Here is a 24,461-nt window from a genome sequence, read left to right as displayed (position 1 = left end):
GCACCAGAGAGAGGTTTAATCATGCATGCACGCACTATATCGACGTACATTTATTAGAGATTTCCTTTTTCTCACATTTCAGCAAAACTCTCAGCATCCACGTTGAAACGAGAATTGTAGGTAGTGTAGATGGTGTATTTCAACACCGCGTAGTTAGCCGCGGCATCCATCGAATACGAGGTCTGGATTGCGTAGCCACGGGCGAATCGGAAAACGCCGCTGCCGCCAACCGGCAGCTCCCGCCGGGCGTCCATCACCTGGTTCCGGCCGAGGATGCACAGCGTGCTGCCGGCGAGCTTCCCCGCCGTGAAGTAGAAATTGAGGCTCATGGCGATGCCGAAGGTCGAGAGATCGGCGTTGGTGGTGAGCCCTTGGACGCGGCCGAGGGGCCGGGAGTTGAGTCCCGGCCCCTCCGTGACCAGGTCGTCGAGGACGTGGACGCTTCCGAAGCTGAACGGAGAATTGTCAGTGACGCCGGCGGCTTTCGCCACCTCCACCACAGTGGCGTTCTTGTTGCCGATCCGGAGGTCTTGGACGTATACCTTGAGCTTCATCAACTTTTCTCTTCCACCCCAGGAGTCGTCGAGGAAGGATGTTTCTTCCTCGACGACGACAGAGGGGGATTGCTTTCTGGAGTATACATTCTGTCGTCGGGGATTGCTTTCTGGCGTACACATTCAGTGTGGACGCGAGTAAGCATGAGATTGCTAGAATAAGAGCAATGGAGAGCTTTGCCATGATTTTTTTTTGTGATTTAATTAGAGAGAAGGTGTGATTGATTTTTAGTCTAGGGCTAGGTTTATATAGAGAATTTTGCAACAAATTAACTATATAAAAAATGGAACAAGTGGTAGGAGTTGGTTGAGAATGTAAAAGTATATGCATTGAGTGGGAATGTATATATTGAAGAATGTTGGAATATACAGCACTTATACATAAGTTAGTTGGTTTTCATTTTCGAGAAAAAAATCACTTGTGTCAATTTAATTCAGTTTTTGGTGTTTTATTCATGTCTCATTATGAATTCCTTAGTTACCACTGTTTTTATCTTTGGGGATTAAATTAAATTTTAACACAAAATAGCCATTTTTTCTCGATTCAGTTTATTTGTTTAATTTGTAAATTTTTCATATTAGTCACCATTCTCACTAAATTTGGCTTAGTCATTCTATTGTCTCCTTAATTCCATTTCATCATGCAAATTTGCACTACCTTAATAATTATAATCATTTTATGAATTTAAGTTTACATTTTTTAGTTAACAATATTTGATTTTTAAACAGGGTTGATTGTTCCATGTTATAGCATGTGGGTGTTCAACTTTTTAAGCTTCAATTAGAGTATATAAATGTGAATCCTTCATTAATTTTCGTATTTTACATTCCATCCGTCCATGAAAAATAGTCTCATTTTGCTATTTTTGGATGCTCACATAAAATAGTCTCATTTCTATAAATGGAAAGTCTCCTCATACTTTACATACTTTTTCTCCATATTTTTCTTACTTTACTAAATTTTTTATTAAAATTCGTGTCATCCACAAATGAGACTACTTTTTATGGACAGAGGGAGTATATAAAGTGGACCATAGAAATTTTGGTTGGTTATGGGCATCCATTTCGGGCAATTATGTGGCAGTCCTGTACATGACGTTTACCGGAAGGGATCACCCCATGCATTATATACTACATTATATAATACACCATTAAAAAATTGACAAGTAGATCTTATTTTATGGAAAAAAAAGTTGTTTCCAATATATCCTCTCCACTTAAGTAAAGAAATTAAACTACACTAAATATAAAAAACGTATTTATTGAAATCAATTTCAGTTAATTATGCTCAATTTTAATAAAAAAAAACAAAGTAATTTCAATCAATTTTATTATCTTGATATTGTATTTTTTCTAGGACTCAAACATGATGGTTTGATACAAGCATATTATATGCCGAAGAAATGTTTATAATAAATAAATTATGAACCTTTAAAATTTTGTATATTAAATATTTTCTTACTTTTTAGTACTACTATTTTCTTTCTTGTTACTTGAAGTTTTTTCAATAATTTTTTTCTTTTTATGATATTTTGATTTTGATTTTTATATTCCTGCTATGTATTTGTACTTATTTCATGATATACAAAAATTACTAATATATGGACTAGTGTTGCTAATACTAATGGCGATGTTATTTTAGCATAAAATACATAAAAATTAATATATATATATATATATATATTATTGATATAGCATCTAACAAAATTATGAGGAGATAACCTTTGAAAAGAAATAATATTAGTTGTTAAAATAGGTGGAGAATTAGTGAAACTAAAAGATGTGTAGAAATTAAGTGCAAGAAAAAATATTTTAATTTAACTTTTCTTTCTATAAAATGTGATCCAACATTACTTTTTTTATTATTAAGATTAAACATAATTAACTGAAATTGATTTGAATACATACATTTTTTATATTTAGTGTAGTTTAAATTTCTTTACTTTATTGGAAAGGTTATAATGGAAACAACTTTTCTTTCTATAAAATAAGATCCGCTTGTCAATTATTTAATAGTGTATTATGAAATGTAGTATACAATGCATGAGGTGATCCTTTCCGTGGGCCTGTAATTGGAATATATACAGAGAGGACCGGTTGGCGGTTAGAGGTACCAGTCTAGGACCACATCTCTACATGCCTAATGATGAATAGGTAATATTTCGCTATTTTATCATCTTTGACTGGATAAAGAATTAACTTCAAATCTAATGTCACTTAATGTTGAGAAAGAATCTCATATTCATTTCGGTGTATTAACAAGAATGATAGTTACATGCCTAAATAGGAAGAGACAATATTTACATATGGTAAGATCTTCTATGATTTACCCTAGCTATAAATCCAGAAAGAATAATTCTAATTGATTTCACAATCTTCGTGTATCTTCCTTGATTTTAGCTTGATCCTTCCAACACTCCCCCTCAAGTTAAACAATGGGACTTCTCATTTTTAACTTGCCCAATACTTCGGCGAAGCTCCTTGCATCCACGACCTTCGTTAGAATATCTGCTAACTGATCTTTTGAACGAACAAACGGAAGGTCTATCACTTTTGCTTCTATATTCTCCTTGATAAAATGTCGGTCTACTTCCACATGCTTTGTTCGATCATGTTGTACCGGATTTTCAGATATACTAATTGCTGCTTTATTATCACAAAAGAGTTTGCTCGGCTCTTTTGACATTAGGCCAAGTTCTGTCAACAACTTCTTCAACCATAGGATTTCTGTCACTCCACTTTTGATCCCACGAAATTCTGCTTCTGCACTTGATAGTGCTACTACCTTTTGCTTCTTACTTCGCCAAGTCACCAAGTTGCCTCCAACAAAGGTAAAGTATCATGCGGTCGACTTTCGATCATTTGGGTTTCCAGCCCAACCCGCATCGGTGAACCCATGTACCTCTAAATTCCCATGATTTTCGAACAAGATCCCATGTCCTGGTGTCCCCTTCAAATAGCGCACAATCCTCAAGGCTGCTTCCCAGTGATCGGCTTGAGGCTTATGCATGAACTGACTCACTACTCCCACAGCATATGCAATATCGGGTCTAGTGTGAGAGAGATAGATAAGTTTACTCACCAGCCGTTGATATCTTGTTTGGTGGGTGAGTTCAGCCCCTTCAGTCAGTCGAAGGCCATGATTCTACATCATTGGGGTCTCTACCGGCTTGCAATCCAGCATTTCCACTTCGGCCAAGAGATCCAACACATACTTCCTTTGGCTTATGAATATTCCTTTCTTGGATCGCATTACTTCAATGCCTAAAAAATACTTCAATAGGCCCAAGTCTTTCATTTCAAATTCGGCGAACAAATTCTTTCTCAATTGGCTTATTTCTTCCTCATCATCCCCCGTAAGAATCATATCATCCACATATATTATCAGACATGTGATTTTCCCGTCCTTCATCTTTAGAAACAGAGTATGATTTGAATTACTCTGTTTGTACCCATATTTCTTCATTACTTCCGTAAATCTTCCGAACCACGCCCTGGGTGACTACTTTAATCCATATATATAGGGTCTTCTTGAGTCTACACACTTCTCCTGCTTTGAGCTCCCCCTCAAACCCGGGCGGAGCTTCCATATAAATTGGTCGAGTAAGCTCTACATGCAAGAAGGCGTTAGTGACGTCAAATTGATGTAGTGGCCAATTCTTTGTTGCGGCAATGGAGAACAACACTCGAATAGTACTCATCTTAGCTACCGGTGAGAATGTTTCTGCATAGTCAACTCCATAGGTTTGAGTGTACCCTTTCGCTACTAGCCTGGCTTTGTAGCGGTCAATTGATCCATCCGGTTTCCTCTTGATTGTGAACACCCATCGGTATCCCACTAGTCTTGATCCTTCTGGTCTCATACACACCTCACATGTCTTGCTTTTCATTAGTGCCCTCATTTCCACGAGCATTGCTTCTCTCCAATGTGGGATTTCCATGGCTTCTTCTGCCGTTATGGGGATTTCTTCTTCTTCATATAGGGCTGCCATAAAAGCCCTTGCCATTTCTGTCATGTTTGCGGTTGCCAAGTTCGCCATTGAATATCTGCTCTTCTTTGATACCCGTTCTGGACTGTACCTCTTGGGCGGAATGCCCCTTGTGCTTCGATTAGGAAGTATGTACTGTCCAGTATCCCCCGTCAATAGCAGCATTCTCCATTGGTTCTACGACAGATCATTAGGAATATTTGCACTATTGAACCCAGTTTCAGTAATTACCTCAGATATCACTGGAGGAGGATCGTTAGGGCTCGGCGGTTGAGGAGGCTCCACTGTCAATGAGACGGGCTCGGCGGCAGTGCTAACTGTCTCTGTTGGTTCCACAACGGAGTCGCTTGGTGATGACACAAACCAATTTAGGGGTCCACTTGTTCTATCAATAGGCCTAATTTCACAACTCTCCCCCTGACCACTAAGATTGGTATAGTAATATTCACACTCCAAAAAATTGCAATTCATGGTCGTTATTATCTTCCTAGACGACGGATCGAAACATCTGTAACCCTTTTGATTTATCCCGTACCCCAAAAAAACACACTTAATGGCGCAAGCGGAAAATTTTGTTCTCTCGTGTTTTGGAACATGAACATACACAGAACATCCAATTATTTTAAGGGATAGGGTGAGAGGTTCAGGTATCTCGGCTATTGAAGACAACAACTATAAAGGGGTTTTCATTTTCAAAATTTTTGTAGGAAGACGGTTCACCAAATAAACAGAAGTTGCAACCGCTTCAGGCCATAAAAATTTCGGAACATTAGAGTCAAAAAACAAAGCACGAGTGATTTCCATAATGATTCTGTTTTTCCTCTCGGCTACTCCATTTTGCTCGGGGGTATATGGGCATGAGGTTTGATGAACTAACCCGTTATCAACAAAAAGTTTAGACATGTCACGATTGACAAACTCCCTCCCATTATAAGACCTAAGGATTTTAATGGTCGTTTGAAATTGAGTTTGGATGAGTTTGTAAAAAAAGGACAAATTTTTCATAAACTTCAGATTTGTTTTTCAAAAAATATACCCACGTCATTCTCGAACAATCATCCACAAATAACAAGAAATAGCAAAAACCATGATCATCAGTAACGGGCGCAGGGCCCCAAACATCAGTATGTACTAATGAAAAAAGACTTGCAACTCGAGTTTCATTAGATTTAAAAGATTGTCTATGGCTTTTTTCCAAAACACACGATTCGCAATTAAAATCCTTGAGATGAGAAAATTTAGGATAAAGAAGTTTAAAATAACCGAGAGATGGATGACCTAAGCGTCTGTGCCATAACCAAGCGTCTCCAGTCGCAGATCCGTGAGCCAGCATTGCGGCACTACCTTGGTGAGCCATCTCGTCAACATAGTAGAGGCTTTGACGCTCAGTGCCACGCCCAATTATCCTCCTCATCCTGATATCCTGTAATACACAAAAATCAGGATGCATTAGCAATGTGCAATTTAATTTCTTCGTCACGTGGCTAATAGACATCAACTTATGTGATAGTTTTGGAACATAGAGACAATTAGACAGCCTTAACGTCGGTGAAATCTCAATTGTTCCGCTCCCCTCTATTGAAGTAAATTCCCCATCTGCGGTTTGTATTTGACTTTTCATAGTACCACAGAAATTCACAAAATCATTTTTATCATGTGTCATAGTGTCGGTGGCCCCACAGTCAAAAATCCACCGACTATCTTTCTCCCTAGACTTATTTGTACCACACATGCAACAGGCAGCTTATGCAATATTTCAAAACTATTAGGGCTCACATATGTATCATCACAAATTATCTTTTTCGGAATAGGCAAAGTATAGGGGGCAGTTTGCAAAAAATGGGGTAATTTTCGTAATTTCTGAGAATTGCAGGGACTTGAATTAAAAACATAAAGTGGGCTGGGTTTGTAAAAACCTAGCCCAGTACCTCCGTCGTTCTCTCCCCCTTCGACTCGTCCAGCGAAGGCTGCCTGCCCCACGTCGTCCCCTCGTCTGCATCCGCCATCGCGCGAGCCTCCTCCCTCGGTTGTTAGCCCACGGACGGCGGTCTCCGTTCCGCCGATTTCCTCCACTCCAATTGCCCATTTTGCTTTCCCCTTTTGGTTTTCCTCCCACCACTCCGGGAAGCCGATTAATTTGAAGCATGTCTCTCGAGTATGCTTGTTCATCCCGTAATTTGAGCACCACAACTTGGTTTTGTCGGGTTTGGGGGCTGTGCGGCGGCTGTTGGTGGCGGCGAGGTTTTGCCCTTGACGGGGCGTCGCCTGTTGCGGTGGGAATCGCACGTTCCGGGCTCCAAATCTGAGTCCTACGCCATTTGTTGCGCCGGTGGGTTCGGGGTTTGTTCAGCCGGGTAGCCTCCCTTTTGATCCACCCGTATGCGACGTCCACTGGTGGCGCCGGGACCTCTTTAAGAATGTCTCTCCTGGTTCCCTCGAATTGAGGGTTCAATCCAGCCAAGAACTTGTACAATCGTCGAGTGTTGATGATGGTTCGGTATTCACCGATTTCTTTGCGCAACAAGTAATCGTCTTGGTTTGACATCGATCGATTTCAATCCACACTCCGTGCAGGGTCCTCCAGTAGGTTTCCAGATCCATCTCTCTCTGGACAATTCGGCTGGCCTTGTCCTCCAAATCGTATATCATATACGAGTCCGACGTATTCTGATACGTCACCGCGAGGCTATCCCAAATTGCCTTCGCGCTTTGGTGATGTGCAAAGTCTCTGACGATCTCGATCTCATGTTGTCCACAATCCAGGAGAAGACCACTAGATCGGTCTCCTCCCATTCCAAATATTCATTGTCCGTTGGTTTCGGTGGTTCTGGCACTCCGGTGATGTGCCGTATTGCTCTTCTGCTCCCGATGGCAACTCGCATGAGTCGAGCCCGTAATGGATAATTCCTTCTATTCAGCTTGAATGCTACCACAACATTCTTGTTGGTTTTAATCTTTAGATCATCGTATTTGACATCCTTCTCTTCTGTCATTTTCAGGTTCCGAAGGTGGTCCTCCGCCTTCTGGCCGAGATAAGGTACACGGCTATGATGAAATTATATTCTGAGCCACTGCTCTAGTACCATGTTGAGAAAGGATCTCGTATTCATTTTGGTGTATTAACAAGAATGATAGTTACATGTCTAAATAGGAAGAGGCAATATTTACATATGGTAAGATCTTCTATGATTTACCCTAACTATAAATCCGGAAAGAATAATTCTAATTGATTTCACAATCTTCGTTTATCTTCCTTGATTTTAGCTTGATCCTTCCAACACTTAATGTTGAAACATTTAACCTTTGACAGTATTTTTTTTGTTACATTCACGTATTACCATTTTATTATTGTCGATAAATAGTTTGTTCGAAATGAAAATACAAGTATATCTGTTTAAAGTAATTTATTTAATATTTGAATAATGAAATATTTTATAGTATATGTTTTCTTTATAGGGGTATATATATTTGTAGGAGTATACCATGCATTAGAGTCGTCCAAAAAACTCAATCCAACAAAAAAGAAAAATCCAACATATAAAAATTAAGCCTTATCTAACAGCATCAATGTGCCCATTCGAAATCTAAAGAAAAAAAATCACTAACAAATAGTGTCCGTGCTCAACTTTTTAGAGTAATGACTTAAACATAAAAATCAAATAATTTAAACATCATTTGTATCTCTTAGAACAATATTAATAATCGTAGTTTAAATCATATGATTTTAGTATTATACGTATTGGTTTTAATTTAACGAGCCTATCCAACCCTAACAGAGAAATTGACCGACAATACTCAACAAGCCCTTACTATATATTGGTAGCAATAGTAACAAAATAGAATCGGTGCTAATCGAATAGCGAGTCAACTCGCTTGGCCCACGTTGCTTGATTTTTTATTTGGGCTGGAGTAGGAAAGGCTTTGGTGGAAACAAGAATTGATAAATAATCTTTGATAGTGAATTGCCATTTTTAAGGCTGGTCTTTCGTTTCTTGACGAAATGTAGCAAACTTAATGTTGATTTGGTGTATTATACTACTATTTGAGGGGAGCTTTGAAATATTTTTTGGAGTAGTTGAACTAATTCAAGTTGGCCTTATGGGTGGGTTCTAAAAAGTCTTTATGTTAAATTGGTGAGAAGTTTCAACAGAGCTTTGATGATACATGAGATTCTTATTGGCTTGGAACATAAATTTTTTAAAATAAAATATATAACGAAGAAATAAATACACTCTTTGTCCATTAAAATAAGCATCAATAGGTGAAGCACAAGTTTTATAAAAAAATGTTGGAGTATGGATTTAATTAAATTTTTTTTTGAAATATTGTGGACGAAGGATGAATGAATCTCACCTAAAGTAATGTTAGTTTTTATATATACTAAAGTCCAATTTTGGTCCCTTACGTTTGCGCTAAAATTCTTTTTGGTTCCTTACATTAAGTTTGTGACCTTTTAGTCCCTTACATATTGTTTTGGTATCTTTTGGTCTCAAATAAGGTTACAAACTTAATGTATGGGACACGAAAAGAATTTTGTGGAAAATATAGGGGATCAAAATTGGACATTGGTCCTAGATTATAATTAAGTTATTAAAGTGGTCAAACATTTTGACTATTAATTTTAACATAAAATGATTATTTTGGACCAAAACAATATGTTTGGGACCAAAAGATATTAAAACAATATGTTAAGAACCAAAAGGTCACAAACTTAATGTAAGGGACCAAAAAGAATTTTAGGGCAAATGTAAAGGATTAAAATTGGACTTTAGTCTTTTATATAATGCTGAGGGAAGAAGTTGAGTGAAAAATAAATCACACTTTAAATAGCGTAATGGGCTAACCAGAAAAGCCCAATGGTACCAACCACATCCATCCTCGGGTTGAACGACTGGTCGGTCCCTTCGACCAAGCATAGCCCACCTTAGAGGTTAGATAGGCGTTGGCTTAGGGCTTGTCGACGGCCTCGCTGAAAGAAAATGGGCTAGATTAGATTAATAGGAAATAATTCTATTGGGCTTGGCCCAATGTTAAAATTATTCTATTATATATATGCTCTATTGTAGAGAACAAAAGATATAGAAAACCTAATTCTCTGAGAGAAATAGCGGTGCAAGAATACGTACGTTCAACAAGAGATTTCCTAGCTTTCTCTATAGAACGATTGTACCGAGGAATTGTTCCTGCATCGGATAAGAATACAGGTGGACCTCGATAGTGATGGATTCATCCTGCAGGATTCGTACAATCAGTGGAAGATAACGACACAACAAGTAAGATTTAATTCTGTTGTGTTTTACATGCTCAACTTGCAATACGATTATGAATCTAGATCTGTTATTCTTGTATGCAATTTCTGCTGCGCTCATTAGATGAATACAAGAATTCCTAACACTCGCTAGGAACATCGTTGAAGTAGAATTAGTGGGGAGTTGATATGACCACCTTAGAGGTTAGATTAGATTTTGAGTTATCATTTTTTATTGTTGAAGTGTGTGTGTTTTTTTATATAGTGGTGTGATAAGATATTTGTATACGTATTGGGCATGAAAATATGTGTTTTTTTCCTAATGGAGTAGTTAATTAAGTGTTATGATCTATAACATTTACTAACTTAACTTAGAGACTAAACGAGCTTGAACAAACTTGAGTACTCATCTTAAATTGAATAAGTACTCATATTTTATTTTCAACGACAAACACACAAACATTAATAACACACTTAATGATTTAAACCTAAACACTTTTGAGAAACCCTAACCCTTTGGGATAAACAACCTCCACATTATACTCAAGAATGGCATCTCCCGTCGTGGCATTCATGGAATGCGTGATCACCGTCACCGTCCCCGCCGCGTTCCTGAACCGCCCCCTGCCTCCGACCACCGCCAGCTCACGGGGGCTCTCCGTCACCGGATTCCTCGAAAACACGCTCAGCGAGCTCCCCTTGAACTTCCCGGTCGTGAACCCTAAGTCCAGTGGCGGACCCATTAACAACCCATGAGGGGCTTAAGCCCCTCCCAACTTGTTTTTTTTTTTAAATATTCCTATTTCAAAAATTTTAAAAATTTTCACAATATGTCTTTAGCCCTCTCCAATTTAAGGCCTTTGAAGTCTAAATTGTTGAGAGATTAATGAGTAGGAGGGGCTGAGATTTAAAATTGCAGAGAAAAACTTAAAACAATGGCAGCCGACGAAGAAAGTGTATCTGGGAAGAAGATTGAGAAAAACTTAAAACAACGATAATCCGGGAGTATCTAGAGACAACTTTTCAAAGACGCTATAGGAAGAAGGCGAAATAAAAGAGCACTAAACTTGGTATTTGAAAAGTCAAGTCTGGTACTATTACTTGTAGCCTTTACACGTGTTACAATTGTTTCACTTTTAATAAAATTAAACGTGTGTAGACGTCTTCATTAAAAATTTTGTAATTAACGTTTTCTCATGAAAGGTTATTTCTTTTTTATATTTGTATTGTATTTGATTAATATTATGTATTACTAGTATTTAGTAAGTATATTTATTCATTTTGTGATTGTGATTTTTATATAGAATTTATTTTTTATGAAAATTTAGTTTTAAATGCAAAATGTAGATAAATAATACGGCTATTCTTTGTACAATCTCTGTTAGGTAGTAGCATTGAAACATGATCATTTTCGTCAATATATCATTATAGTCATTATTATACTTTAAATTTTTATTTGAAGCATAACTCTTATATATTTGTTTACTTGGTGAGAAAGCAAGTCTTTTGAATTAAAATTGCCCACACATTTATATTGTATGATATCTGTTATGTAATAACATCGAAGACAAAATCATTTTGAATAATACAACATCATAATAACTGTTAGATAATACAAAGTTATTGTTAGTTTGTTTTTATTTTATTTTAGAAAATTTCTTATTATGGTTCATTAATCTTGTGAGCGTCAAACATATTGCATGGACAAAAAACAATCTAATCATGAGCTCCGTATTATTTAAAAATGACCTTTTGCATTTAGTCTACGTTCTGCATTCAAACTTGTATAAAAGAAATACTTTTATATCTGCTTCATTCTCTTTCTTCACTAAATACATAAAACAACGCTTTATAAAATTCCATTACGCTAAAAGAAGAGGTCATCTTTATTAGGATGAAGGGAATATATCGATAAAAAAATTTTAATGTGAAGCCCCTCCCATAATTTATTCCTGCGTCCGTGATGGGGTACGTACTAAACAAGCCCAATAGCAGTGACGGCCCATCAGCCCAAGGAAGAGTATCAGTTCGGCATTACCAAAGAGTTCGGCCCCAGCCTACAGTTCGGTAAAAGCCGAACAATCAAGCTCTACTCTCAGATCGGCAAAAGCTGCTCGGCAATAGTTCAGCAGTTCGGTCTCAGTATTCAACCGAACTGGGAGATAGTAGACTCATGCAGAACCTCCACGACCTCCACTACACGATCTATTTAGTGGTGTCAACTCATGCAGGATCTCATGCAGAATAGCGGACCAAACAAAGAGATAGTGGACCCATGCAGGATCTCATGACCTCCACGACATCCACGACCTAATTAGTGATGATGTAAGCCACGACCTAATTAGTGATGATGTAAGCCACGACCTAATTAGTGATGATGTAAGCCACGACCTAGTTAGTGGTGATGCAAGCCACGATCTTAGTTGAATGTATAAATAGAACTTAGATCAGATAGACTAGGGGAAAAAAAAGCTCTCTAGACATCAAAGATCATATAGCAAGTCTGTATTTGTAAGCTGTAAACCAGATCACGCAATACAATCTTGCCCTCCTTTCTTCCCGTGGACGTAGATTTACCTCAGTAAATCGAACCACGTAATTCCTTGTGTCGTGATCTATATTTTCTTTTACCCGCATTTGTCACCATCAAAAATTCGCCCAATCATCACTGGCGCCGTCTGTGGGAAACAGAGAACCAAATCTATGATAAAAGCGAGTTTTTGATCCTCTTCCACCAAAAAAATGCATACCAGATCACATAACACCCATAATACCGTTCGTGATAACCATGAGGAAGCTAGTCCAGCCCGCAGGTCTGGAAAACAGCCTCGGGAGAAATCTACTTCCAGTTCTCACGGAGAAGGAACAAGCCGCTCAAAGACTCATCGCACCGAGTCTTCCCAGCAGCCCGATTTGAACGAGGCTGTCAAGTTGTTTTTGGCCGAGAAGCAGGAAGAATTCTTAATTTTCCTGCAAAAGGGCCAAAAGCCGGAGACGAAAACGGTGGATTCTCCCTCCTCATCCAGACATGAAAGTCACTACCGCAGTAGTGCCGTGTCTTCCAGGAAGAAGAATCCTCAACCCCGACATGTTCCTGTTCCTCCTCGGTACCGGAATCACAGGAGAACTCCATCTCCTCCATACCGAAGAGATGTCGGGTTCGCCATGTACGGAGCATTGAAGACTCCGTTCTCGGACGATATCACCCGAACTCCCTTGCCACAGAACTACCGAACTCCGTCGATGACTTATGACGGGTTAGTGAATCCTCATGACTTCCTGGGACGCTATCAGTATAACATGGCGAACCAGGGTCTCAATGAGGTCCATATGTGCAAGCTGTTTCCCGAGCTGCTTATCGGGAACGCAAGAAGGTGGTTCGATAGCCTCCCCCAAGGCAGCATTAGATCTTACCGAGATCTAATGGATGCTTTCCACAGGAGGTTCTTTCAGAAAGCGGAAGCCCGAATCACTTCGGCTCAGCTGCTTTCTATACGTCAAGGTCGCGACGAAAAGATCAGCGACTTTATGACGAGATTCCACATGGAATGCCTACAAGTAGATGATCTCAATGATCTACTTGTCATTTCGGCATTCCAAAATGGAATCCTGCCCGGAGCTCTCTACAGAAAGCTCGTGGAATGCAGTCCGCAAACAGCTCAAGAGATGTGGGACATTGCGGACCAGTTCTCCCGTGCCGATGAGGCAGACCGTCGCAAACGATCTTTAGACAGCTCATCCCGAGGAGACAGGAGGAAGCCCGATCATAGCGATCAGGGACATCCTCGCCGAACTCCTTTTGGCGATCAGGGACATCCTCACCGAACTCCTTTTGAAAGGATTCAAAGGACTCCGGTGCAAGACCGATTGGGGCCACGTCTCAATCCTGAGAAGCCGCCCGCTCAGTTCGTACCATTGAACAAGTCGAGAGCGGAAATTTTCGAACTGCATTCCGATATGTTCGAAAAACCAAAGCGGATGGCGAAATCGGCCGCGCGTCGACCTCAGGATCAATATTGCTCCTTCCATCAAGACCACGGTCACGATACCGAGGAGTGCCGACATTTGGCTGCAGGTATTGATGCTCTTGTGAAAGCAGGGACGTTAAAAAAATACCAAAGCAAGCAGCCGAAAAAGAACAAAAAGCAGAGAGGTGCGAACTGCGCTCCTCAGGATCCGAAAAAGCAACAGGACCCCGAAGATGATGACGAGCTGCAATATGATGGAGTAATCCTGACTATTGATGCTCTCCCTGCCGGGAAGACTAAATCGTCCCTGAAGTCAGAGCGCAGAGGCTTCAATCGAGAGGAGCCAACGCATAAAAGGCTGAAGCAGGACGAAGTGATTACATTTTCATATGCAGATCCCGTCCCGGCCATCTCTCCTCATCAAGACGCTATTGTCATCCAAGCCGGAGTGGCAAACAAACTGATCCACAGAGTGTTTGTGGATACCGGAGCGTCAGTCAGCATTCTTTTTAAAGAATGTTTCGATAAACTAGAAGTAGATCCAGCTCGGCTCAGTCCGGCTCCACTTCCTCTGAAAAGTTTCGCCCAGGAGGACACCCGCCCTGAAGGTATTATCAGCCTTCCGATCACGGTGGGAAAAGCGCCTACAAGCTCCAGTACGATGATCGAGTTCTTTGTGGTAAAAGCTCGGTCCCCGTACAACATCATCTTGGGAAGAGACTGGCTCAACGCAGTTCGGGCCGTTTGCTCTACTTATCACCTCACCATCAAGATTCCCACTAAAGGTGGGATAGCGGTCATCCGAGGTGATCAAAAGAGAGCAAAAGAGTGTCTGCAGATTGCGCTTAAAAGTGCCGAGCAATCAGATCAGCATCATCAAGCATAGCAATCACAGCAGCCGGAGTCAGAGGCAAGCGAAATGACCGAAGTCACACCAGAGTCGAACTCAATGACCGTTCAGTTATACGAAGATGATCCATCCAGAACGGTCAAGATCGGTTTCGCGGGAACGCCTCTACTCCGGGAAAAGACCATCCAGCTCCTCAAGGAGTACAAAGATGTCTTTGCATGGTCTCCGTTGGACATGACCGGAGTGCCCCCTGAGGTAATCACTCATCGGTTAAATATTGATCCTTCAGTCCGGCCTATAAAACAGAAGCAAAGACTCTTTGCGGCAGAAAGAAATCAAGTCATCCATGACGAAGTCCGCCAATTACTGAAAGCGGATGTATTATTCGAGGTGAAATATCCTTCTTGGGTGGCCAATCCTGTGATGATCAAGAAAAAAGAAGGAGGATGGCGGATGTGCATAGATTTTACCGATCTAAACAAGCACTGTCCTAAAGATTGCTATCCCCTTCCGAACATAGATAAAAAAGTAGAAGCTTTGATCGGCTTCGAAATTTTCTGTTTTCTTGATTTATACAAAGGCTACCACCAAGTTTTAATGGATGAGAATGATGCTTCAAAAACGGCTTTCATTACTGACTTCGGCATCTTTGCTTATAAAAAGATGCCATTCGGTTTAAAGAATGCCGGAGCCACATATCAAAGGATGGTAGATAAGCTTTTTCGGCATTTGATCGGAAAAGAGGTTGAAGTGTATGTTGACGACATAGTCGTCAAAAGCAGAAGCACTTCAGAGTACGAGGACAACCTCAAATCCACTCTCGACGTGCTCAAAAAAGCCAACCTCAAACTCAATCCCCAAAAATGTACCTTTTTGGTAGATTCGGGAAAGTTTCTGGGTTGTTGGGTTTCAAAGGACGGACTCAAGGCAAATCCCTCAAAAATTCAAGTTGTTCAGAACATGGCGATGCCGAAGTCCATACATGATGTGCAAAGGCTAACTGGATGTCTAGCCGCACTGAATAGATTCCTTTCCCAAGCAGCCGAAAAGAAACTGCCGTTCTTCAAAGTGTTGAAAAAGGCACCAAAGTTTGAGTGGGGAGCCGAGCAGAAAAAGGCTTTTGACGAGCTCAAAAGTTATTTAGCCAAGCTTCCAATTCTCTCTGCTCCAACAGATGCCGAAGTGATATTCTTATACTTAGCGGCATCAGATCAAACCATTAGCGCGGTGCTTGTACGAGAAGAAGGCCTAAAGCAGCTTCCCATCTACTTTACAAGCCGAGCATTAAGAGGTCCAGAAACAAGGTATCAACCTCTGGAAAAAATTGCTCTGGCGTTAGTAAATGCAGCAAGGAGACTGCGGCCATACTTCTATGCTCACAAGGTATGCGTCTTAACCGATCTGCCACTTCGGCAAGTTTTGACCAAGCCAGAAGCATCAGGCAGAATCGCCAAATGGGCCATAGAGTTGGGAGAACACTCAATCGAATACCTACCTCGGAAAGCCATCAAGGGACAAGCCTTGGCAGATTTTCTTACAGAGGCAAAGTTCGATCAAGTAATCCCTGTCATTGCCGAACAGAAAAATTCTGCCAATACCGAACTAGCACAGCCCCTGGAATCCGAAGTAGAGCCGCCGGATTGCTGGAGCGGATTCGTAGATGGAGCTTCAAATAAAACGGGAAGTGGAGCTGGTATTCTACTTATCGCTCCCGACGGACACGAGGTAACTTATTCACTTCGGTTCTTGTTCCCAACCACTAATAACGAAGCCGAATACGAAGCTCTCCTTGCCGGACTCCAGCTAGCGCAAAGTCTATTTATCAAGTCTCTCAAAATCCATTGTGATTCACAAGTCATAGTGAATCACCTCTTGGGTACAAGTGAAGCCCGTGATGAGAGGATGAGGAAATACTTGGACAAAGCGCAAAGCATTAGCCGAAGTTTCTCTTATTTTCGGATAATCCGCATTCCCAGAGCGGAAAACAGCCGAGCAGATACTTTAAGTAAGTTAGCCTCATATCCAAGCTCAAAGGTGGAGGAATTGATGCACCGAAGCATTGATGAAGCTGAGGTACATTCAGTAGCCAGCTCGCCGAACTGGATGACGCCGATCTTACAGTATCTAGATCAAGGACAACTGCCCGAGGATAAGAGAGAAGCTCGGAAAATCACATGTCGAGCACTTCGGTACGAACTTCATGGAGGAGTCCTATACAGAAAGTCCTACCTTCAGCCGTTATTGCGATGTGTAGGGCCAGAAGAGACGGACTACATCCTTAGAGAAGTTCATGAAGGATCTTGCGGTAGCCACATCGGAGCTAGAGCTTTAGCTAAAAAAGTTCTGAGATGGGGGTATTATTGGCCAACTTTGGTACAAGAAGCAGTGCAGCTCGTCAAGACATGTACGAAGTGCCAAATCCATGCAAATATCCCAAGGATGCCGCAGACCGATCTATGTGCTATGCAAAGCCCTTGGCCTTTTATGCAATGGGGCATAGACATAGTAGGACCACTACCACAAGCTCCTCGGCAAATGAAATTCCTTATCGTTGCCGTGGATTACTTCACGAAGTGGGTGGAGGCTGAACCATTAGCTACGATAACGAGCTCGAAGGCATTGGATTTCGTCTGGAAGAACATAGTGTGCCGATTTGGCATACCCCACATCCTCATTTCGGATAATGGGACTCAGTTCACCGACAAGACATTCAAGAATTGGTGCCAAGAGCTGAATATTCAACAGCGGTTCACTTCGGTCTCCCACCCACAAGCAAACGGACAAACGGAGGTAACAAACCGTATCTTGGTAAAAGGGTTAAAAGCTCGGTTAGAACAAGCCAAAGGACAATGGGTAGAAAATCTCCCTCAAGTCCTATGGTCCTACCGAACTACACCCAAAACCTCCAACGGTGAAACTCCGTACAGTCTGGTGTACGGCACTGAAGCCGTGATTCCGGTTGAGATCGGCGTACCCAGTCCCTGAACTCTAAATTTCTCCTCAGAAATGAATGATGACGGACTAAGAGCCGAACTAGATCTGGCCGAAGAAAGAAGAGAATTGGCCTGCATAAAAGCAGCCAAGTACAAGGAGCAAGTAGCCCGGTATTATAACCAAAGGGTGAAAAAGCTGCAATTTCAAGTGGGAGATCTCGTCTTGAGAAACAACGAAGTAAGCCGAGCAGAAAAGCTGGGCAAACTCGAACCCACATGGGAAGGTCCATATCGGGTGTCAGAAGTCCTCGGCAAAGGGTCTTACAAATTGACTCACGTGTCAGGAGAACAAGTACCCCGAACATGGCACATTTCCAACCTCAAGAAGTTCCATTTGTAAGAGACAGTCCGGTCAGTCAGTCTTGTGTCTAGTTCGGTCCTAGAGGTATATGCTTTCTTTGTTTTTTACTTGTTCTTTGTGCTTGTTTTATAAAAGTTTAAAATCTTGTTCGTCCTTTTTATTTGTCTATGTGCGTTTTGTCTGTCTATGTGCGTGTCGTCTCTTACAAATGTTACTGAGGTATCTTGTTCTTCGAAGGCTGATCCCCTTTTTAGAACATATATAAGCCAACGATTGTGAGTCCAAGCTTCTAAGGAGGATACAAGACCACAATTCAGCTTAAGAAACAAGCAGTTCGTCTGAAACGAACTGCAACAAAGGGAAAGTCCGATCCACGCGATAAAACTCGCCGAATTAGGACAAGGGAAAGTCCGATCCCCAAATTAGGACAAGGGAAAGTCCGATCCGAGCGATAAAACTCGCCAAATTAGGACACAAGCTTAGTCCGGTCAAAGAAATTTACTTCATAAGACCAAAGACGAGTCCGGTCAAAGAAGTTTACTTCATAAGACCAAAGACGAGTCCGGTCAAAGAAGTTTATTTCATAAGACCGAGGACCAAGTCCGGTCAAAGAAGTTTACTTCATAAGACCAAAGACGAGTCCGGTCAAAGAAGCTTACTTCATAAGACTGAGGACGAGTCCGGTCAAAGAAGTTTACTTCATAAGACCGAGGACGAGCACGATGAAATTTTTCCGCTGAGCTGTAAATACGCAGTGATAGAAGCGAAATGAAAATTTCATTTATTAAATCTTGTTCGGCATATAATTCTGCTGCCCTACGAGAAGGCGTTACGCCATTACAAAGGACTATTCTACTGTCCATGGTTGCTAAAGTTGAGCCATCTATTCACAAAATCCTCGTGAAGCCGAGTTCGGCCATTCCGGGCAGCTGAAGAATAAACAGGTCGACGAGATGCTCTAATCGACCTACCGCTTCTTCCCTGAGCCCGGGAAGCTCTAGCACCTCGGCGGCGAAGAGTCTCTTCACGAATCATTTGCCGATCTTGCTCACTCATAGTCACCGCTCCTCTGCGAACTTCAGTCCGTCCTCGTCTTGACGTCTCCGGTTGTTCCTGAGTTTGTTGCTGACTTGGAGTAGGGTTTTGAGCAAGTGAATCAGAGGTTTGAGCTGGAGTGCGACCATATGTTGGCGGGAAATGCCTAAGGAATCTCTCGATTGAGGGACGCCGGGAAAGAATGATGTCGTACCGAGAAGCCCAGCGCCGCAATGATTTCACGACTTGTTGGCAAGCCGAGCTCTCCAGCGCATTGTTCCTCCGGAGTACATGATATTCCTCCCACAGTTCGTCAACTCGTTCCTGAACTTCAGAGATGGTCATTCCCCCGCGCCTGCAGATGAAATCCTCATACGCAGTCCTCTCAGCGACGGCAGTATTCAGCTCGGCCTCCAGATCCTTCCTTATGGACTCTAAGTCCTTATTGTCGGACTCCAGCTTCACTAAACAAGCCAAGAGTTCGTCATTCTTCATCTGGTCAGCTATGACTTTTTTCTCAGCTTCGTCTAAAGCGGAAGAGTACAGCCGCTTCCAGTGAAGTACCTCCAGCTCCTTAAGAGTTAAGAATACAAAGCAGCTATGTCAGTTCGGCATTTCAGTTTACTGAGCAGGTAGTAAACCACAACAGGAGTAAAAGAGAGTACGAAAAGCTATACGAAGACACAAGTGTAGAAAGAAGAATTTTTTCATTCATAAGAAAAAAATTTTTTACACAAGGAGGGCTTCAAGGCCATTTTACAAGAAGGAAGAAACTAAACTAAGAGAAGGGAGACGAAATCATACTCCGCCAGCTTCGTCTCCGGCTCCTCGGTGAGGTTCAGCTTCCTTCTCCTTGTCTGCCTCAGCTTCAGCCTCGGCCTCCTTGCTCCCCCCAGCCTGCTCGGTGCCCCCATCACCGATCAGCAGCACCTCTTGCTCGGCCTGCCTGTCTCCGGTCTGCTGATCAAGCTGCTCGGTCTCACCCTCTCCGTGGAAAATTGGAGCGGGTGAAACTGGCCCTAAGGAGGCAAAGATAGCCTCCATATTCTCGTCCCGGTCAGCTCGGCAACTACGAACTCGGTCAGCAGAAAGCAGGACCGAGGACGAAGCAAGCTCCTCAAGGAGCGGCAGACTCTGGAGACGAGCTGCTATCTCTCGGCCGTACAGCGGCAGGACGACTTCGGGCCCCTGCTCGGCATTATCGGTCATCAGTTTCAGCAGATCACCGACAAAGGCCGAAAATTGATTGCTCAGAAAGAGTTTCTCCGTGAAAGCACGGAGAACCTCCCCTTGGGCAACCACGGCGGCAGCATCCCTCCGTTTCGTCTGCTCTCGCTGGATGACGAGCTGGTTTTTGGCAAACTGGGCTTCATCCTAGGCCGAGATCCTAGCAGCTCTGGCCTTCTCAAAGTCTGCCTTAGCCTGTTCGGCCTGGTGACGAGCAGCCGCCAACTTCCTCTGCATCTCAGCATAGTCGCTGGACGCTTTGGAGAGTTCGACTGCGACGAGCTTGCTGAGCATGCTATTCCTCTGAAAATGGAAAAAGGAAAGAGTCAACAGAGGGGCCACCAAAAAAAACATAGGAAAGAAGCAAAGCCAAAGAATCAAGAAGAGAAGTTACCTCGGCAAAATCCGTTGGCCATGCAAAAGGCTCACAGACATGCTCCGAAGGGGGCGCCAAGACGATGTCTCTCTCCGGCGCTCTTGGGGGCTTCTGGGTTTTCCCCTTCCTCTTTGCCGAAGTGGACTCCGGCTTTTTTGGATCCGAAGAAGAGGTCTTCTGCCTCTTCGGATTCTTCTCGGCATCAGGCGCCGAGCTGGTAGCCTTCTGTTTCTCCGGCTCCTTAAGCTCGGAGGATTTGCGGCTAATCTTATTTAGCAAGTTCACTGCCAAAAAGCAAGAAAGCAAGGTTAGTTTTCGCCACAAAAGCAGTAAGGCACAAAAAAGAAGTCCTCACCCTCAGTCTCTTCGTCCGAAGACGAAGAGTCGAACACGAAGTCGCCCTTGACGAGCTCAGACTCCAGGTACTGCTTCCTAATCATAGGAATCTTATTGAGCTCGCCCTCGAGCTCGTTCAACGGTTCTAACCGAGGATGAGGAATCACGGACTTCGGCCCTCTCCAGGGAAAGCCCGGAGCCGCTGTCCTATTATAAAAAAAGAAGCGATGTTGCCACTTTGGCCACTTGGTTTTGCAGAAGGCCCTAAAAGGCTGTAAAGGGATCAAGTAAAACCAAGATCCTTTTCTCTTAAACTGAAAAAAATTAAGGATTGCCCTCAGAGACAGATCCTTATCTAGCCTACGCAGTTCGGCAGCAAAGGCCGATAAGTGCCTCCAAGAATTCGGAGTCACCTGACCTAAAGGGAGTTGGAAAAAATCAAGCAGCTCTACAAAGGCAGGGGGAAGAGGGAAACGAAGCCCGCATTCCAAGCCGGCTTCATAAACGGTGGCGTAACCCTCCGGCGGCGAGTCAGCCCTATGAAGGTCGTCGGGAATCGCAACCTTCCCCCCAGGAAAAAAATATTTTTCGTGTAGGAATATCACAGTATCCTTACTCAAGATGCTGTGAAAATACTCTACGGTCTTCTCCCCGGATTCTTTCCGGCTAGAAGACCCCTTACCCCCTTTCCTACCGCTACCCGACTCAGAAGAAGAAGAAGAAGACATGGTTCTTACTCTTTGAAAGTCTGAAGAAATTCTGAAGAAATTCTTGAAAGCGGAAGGAAATTTTTACGCAAAAGAGAGAGAATGCAGAAGAAGCAATAGCAAAAGTGTTCAAATGATGAAGAAATGACGTATTTATCAGATTCGGAGAAGATTTCAAAATCATCGCACCGTTTCGAATCCCACCTTTTCAGGATTCAACGGCCGGATTTTACTGTCGCATTTAATGCAGTCACGCGCAAGGCACGTCCCCTAACGTCAGCCTCCCCCGTACCTTTATCCAGAATGCCGAAGTGACTCGCTTCGCCGAAGTGATTCACTTCGCTTTTCGGGGGGGGTAGTGATGGGGTACGTACTAAACAAGCCCAATAGCAGTGACGGCCCATCAGCCCAAGGAAGAGTATCAGTTCGGCATTACCAAAGAGTTCGGCCCCAGCCTACAGTTCGGTAAAAGCCGAACAATCAAGCTCTACTCTCAGATCGGCAAAAGCTGCTCAGCAATAGTTCAGCAGTTCGGTCTCAGTATTCAACCGAACTGGGAGATAGTAGACTCATGCAGAACCTCCACGACCTCCACTACACGATCTATTTAGTGGTGTCAACTCATGCAGGATCTCATGCAGAATAGCGGACCAAACAAAGAGATAGTGGACCCATGCAGGATCTCATGACCTCCACGACATCCACGACCTAATTAGTGATGATGTAAGCCACGACCTAATTAGTGATGATGTAAGCCACGACCTAATTAGTGATGATGTAAGCCACGACCTAGTTAGTGGTGATGCAAGCCACGATCTTAGTTGAATGTATAAATAGAACTTAGATCAGATAGACTAGGGGAAAAAAAAGCTCTCTAGACATCAAAGATCATATAGCAAGTCTGTATTTGTAAGCTGTAAACCAGATCACGCAATACAATCTTGCCCTCCTTTCTTCCCGTGGACGTAGATTTACCTCAGTAAATCGAACCACGTAATTCCTTGTGTCGTGATCTATATTTTCTTTTACCCGCATTTGTCACCATCAAAAATTCGCCCAATCATCAGTCCGCCACTGCCTAAGTCGGCATAGAGAACGATCGACACGTCGCCTTCCTCCGCCGACTGGCTTGACGACACGTACATCCCCCGGGCGTTTCCGACGACCTTCGACGTAGGCTCCGGCCCCTCCGTCAACGGATCGTCGATGGCGAAGAGGGCACCGAAAGGTATCGGGTTCGTCTCGGTCGCGTTGGGCCGGCAATACGGACCGCGCTCGGGTTTGTGCCGCTCAGGGTGTCGTGGAAGAAGAGCCGGATTTGTGTTTTCTCCAGCTGAACCGGATTGTACGGCTCGCTTCTCGAGTAGTACTTTGAGTGGGATGGGGAGATGGAAATGGTGATTATTAGTGAAATGAAGAGAGATGTGATCATTGTTTTCTTTGGGTCGTTTTTGTGTTTGCAGTTCCACCATTGGATACCACTATTAAAAATATAACCCCTATGTTTTGGTTTGAGGGGTCTCACAACTTTAATATTTTATATGAGTGAAATCTCTAGCATATACTTCTCCAACCATTTACACTAATTTTAAAATCGTTTTAATGTAAATGTTATACAAATAGTCATTTTACGCTAATTATTTATACAATTTAAACTTAAAAAATACTTTCTATATTATACATTTTTTACTCATAAAATTCGAAAAGGTGTCATAGATTTGTTTGTGTAAATCTCAAGATATATATTTACTCAAAAATAAAAAAATGGGAATGATTTCACAGTACCATTGGAGCTAATTACCTATTTCATTTTAGCTTTTAGTGTATCATTAGAAATAATTTAAGTCACTCTAAATCACTGAATTTTAGCTTACCAAACGTGTGTATGTTTTCGGCACTTAATTATGAACGAAGAGCGTTTTTTTTACTTATATGTAGGTCATGTACATATGACCAAAAATTCAAGTTATAAATAACAATTCGTCATATTGATCAAGTGATAGTTACACATTATCTAACAAAATATAATCAATTTTTTGTGCAAATAAAAATATAATTAACACAATATTATACTTTCAGAAAGTATTGCAATTGGATAAATTTTTAGAGTTTGAGCTGGAGGATTCTTTGCGTGTGTTTTTATTATAATTAGAGACGATCACCTGCAAAAGATCATATCTCCTACACGCAAAAAAACATATTACTAATTTATTTAATCTTAGACTTGATATTTTTGTCCTCTCATACCACATAACATGATGTGGTAAAACCAGGATTTTAATCTTAAGAGGCCTAATGTTGGGAATAGTTGTAGCTAGAAAAAAAAGAGTTTAAAGCAATATCGGCTTCAAAAGAATCGGTATGTTTAATAGGAGTACTATATTATATTTATACATTTAGGAAGTTTAAAGCAATATCGGCTTCAAAAGAATCGTTATGTTTAATAGGAGTACTATATTATATTTATACATTTAGGAAGGTGAATTGCTAATTAATTAGTAATTTAAAATTAAGAATAATTTTCAATTATTAGATTAGAAGATCTAGTGAGTGATATAATGCCAAGTGTATTAAATTTTAAATTTAAACAATTATTAAACAAAATTAAAGGGTATTAATGTCAATTCTCTCTTTTTAAAATTATCCAAAAACTTTAAATTTACGTAAATCTCTCGATTTAAATTATTTTTTCGCAAAAAATATATCAAATTAAAGGTAATTTTATAAGGATTCCAACGAGATCACAATTGCATATGTTCCGACGACGTTCAGATGATGAAATTTGATGATTTTTATTTCAGTTTTCGTACATGGTGATAATCAAATTTTTTATCAATAAATTCATCAAAAAATCTCAATATAATACATGTGAAATCT

General features: G+C 41.6%; 1 protein-coding gene and 1 pseudogene across 1 annotated transcript; both read right to left on the bottom strand.

Moving 5' to 3' along the window:
• Positions 1-71: 71 nt before the first annotated feature.
• On the bottom strand, positions 72-677 carry LOC121752666 (dirigent protein 11-like). The gene has a single exon (XM_042147776.1). It carries the CDS (start codon positions 675-677, stop codon positions 72-74), a length of 606 nt encoding a protein of 201 aa, XP_042003710.1.
• A 9,602-nt stretch (positions 678-10,279) lies between these two features.
• Positions 10,280-23,016, bottom strand: LOC121752665 (annotated as a pseudogene).
• Positions 23,017-24,461: the final 1,445 nt, after the last annotated feature.

Source organism: Salvia splendens, chromosome 10 (genome assembly GCF_004379255.2).
Source record: "Salvia splendens isolate huo1 chromosome 10, SspV2, whole genome shotgun sequence".
Taxonomy (NCBI): Eukaryota; Viridiplantae; Streptophyta; class Magnoliopsida; order Lamiales; family Lamiaceae; genus Salvia; species Salvia splendens.
This window is presented reverse-complemented; position numbering and strand designations above follow the sequence as displayed.

Coding starts and splice junctions, on each gene's coding strand:
- LOC121752666 (XM_042147776.1), bottom strand. CDS start 677: ATGTGTACGCCAGAAAGCAATCCCCGACGACAGAATGTATACTCCAGA.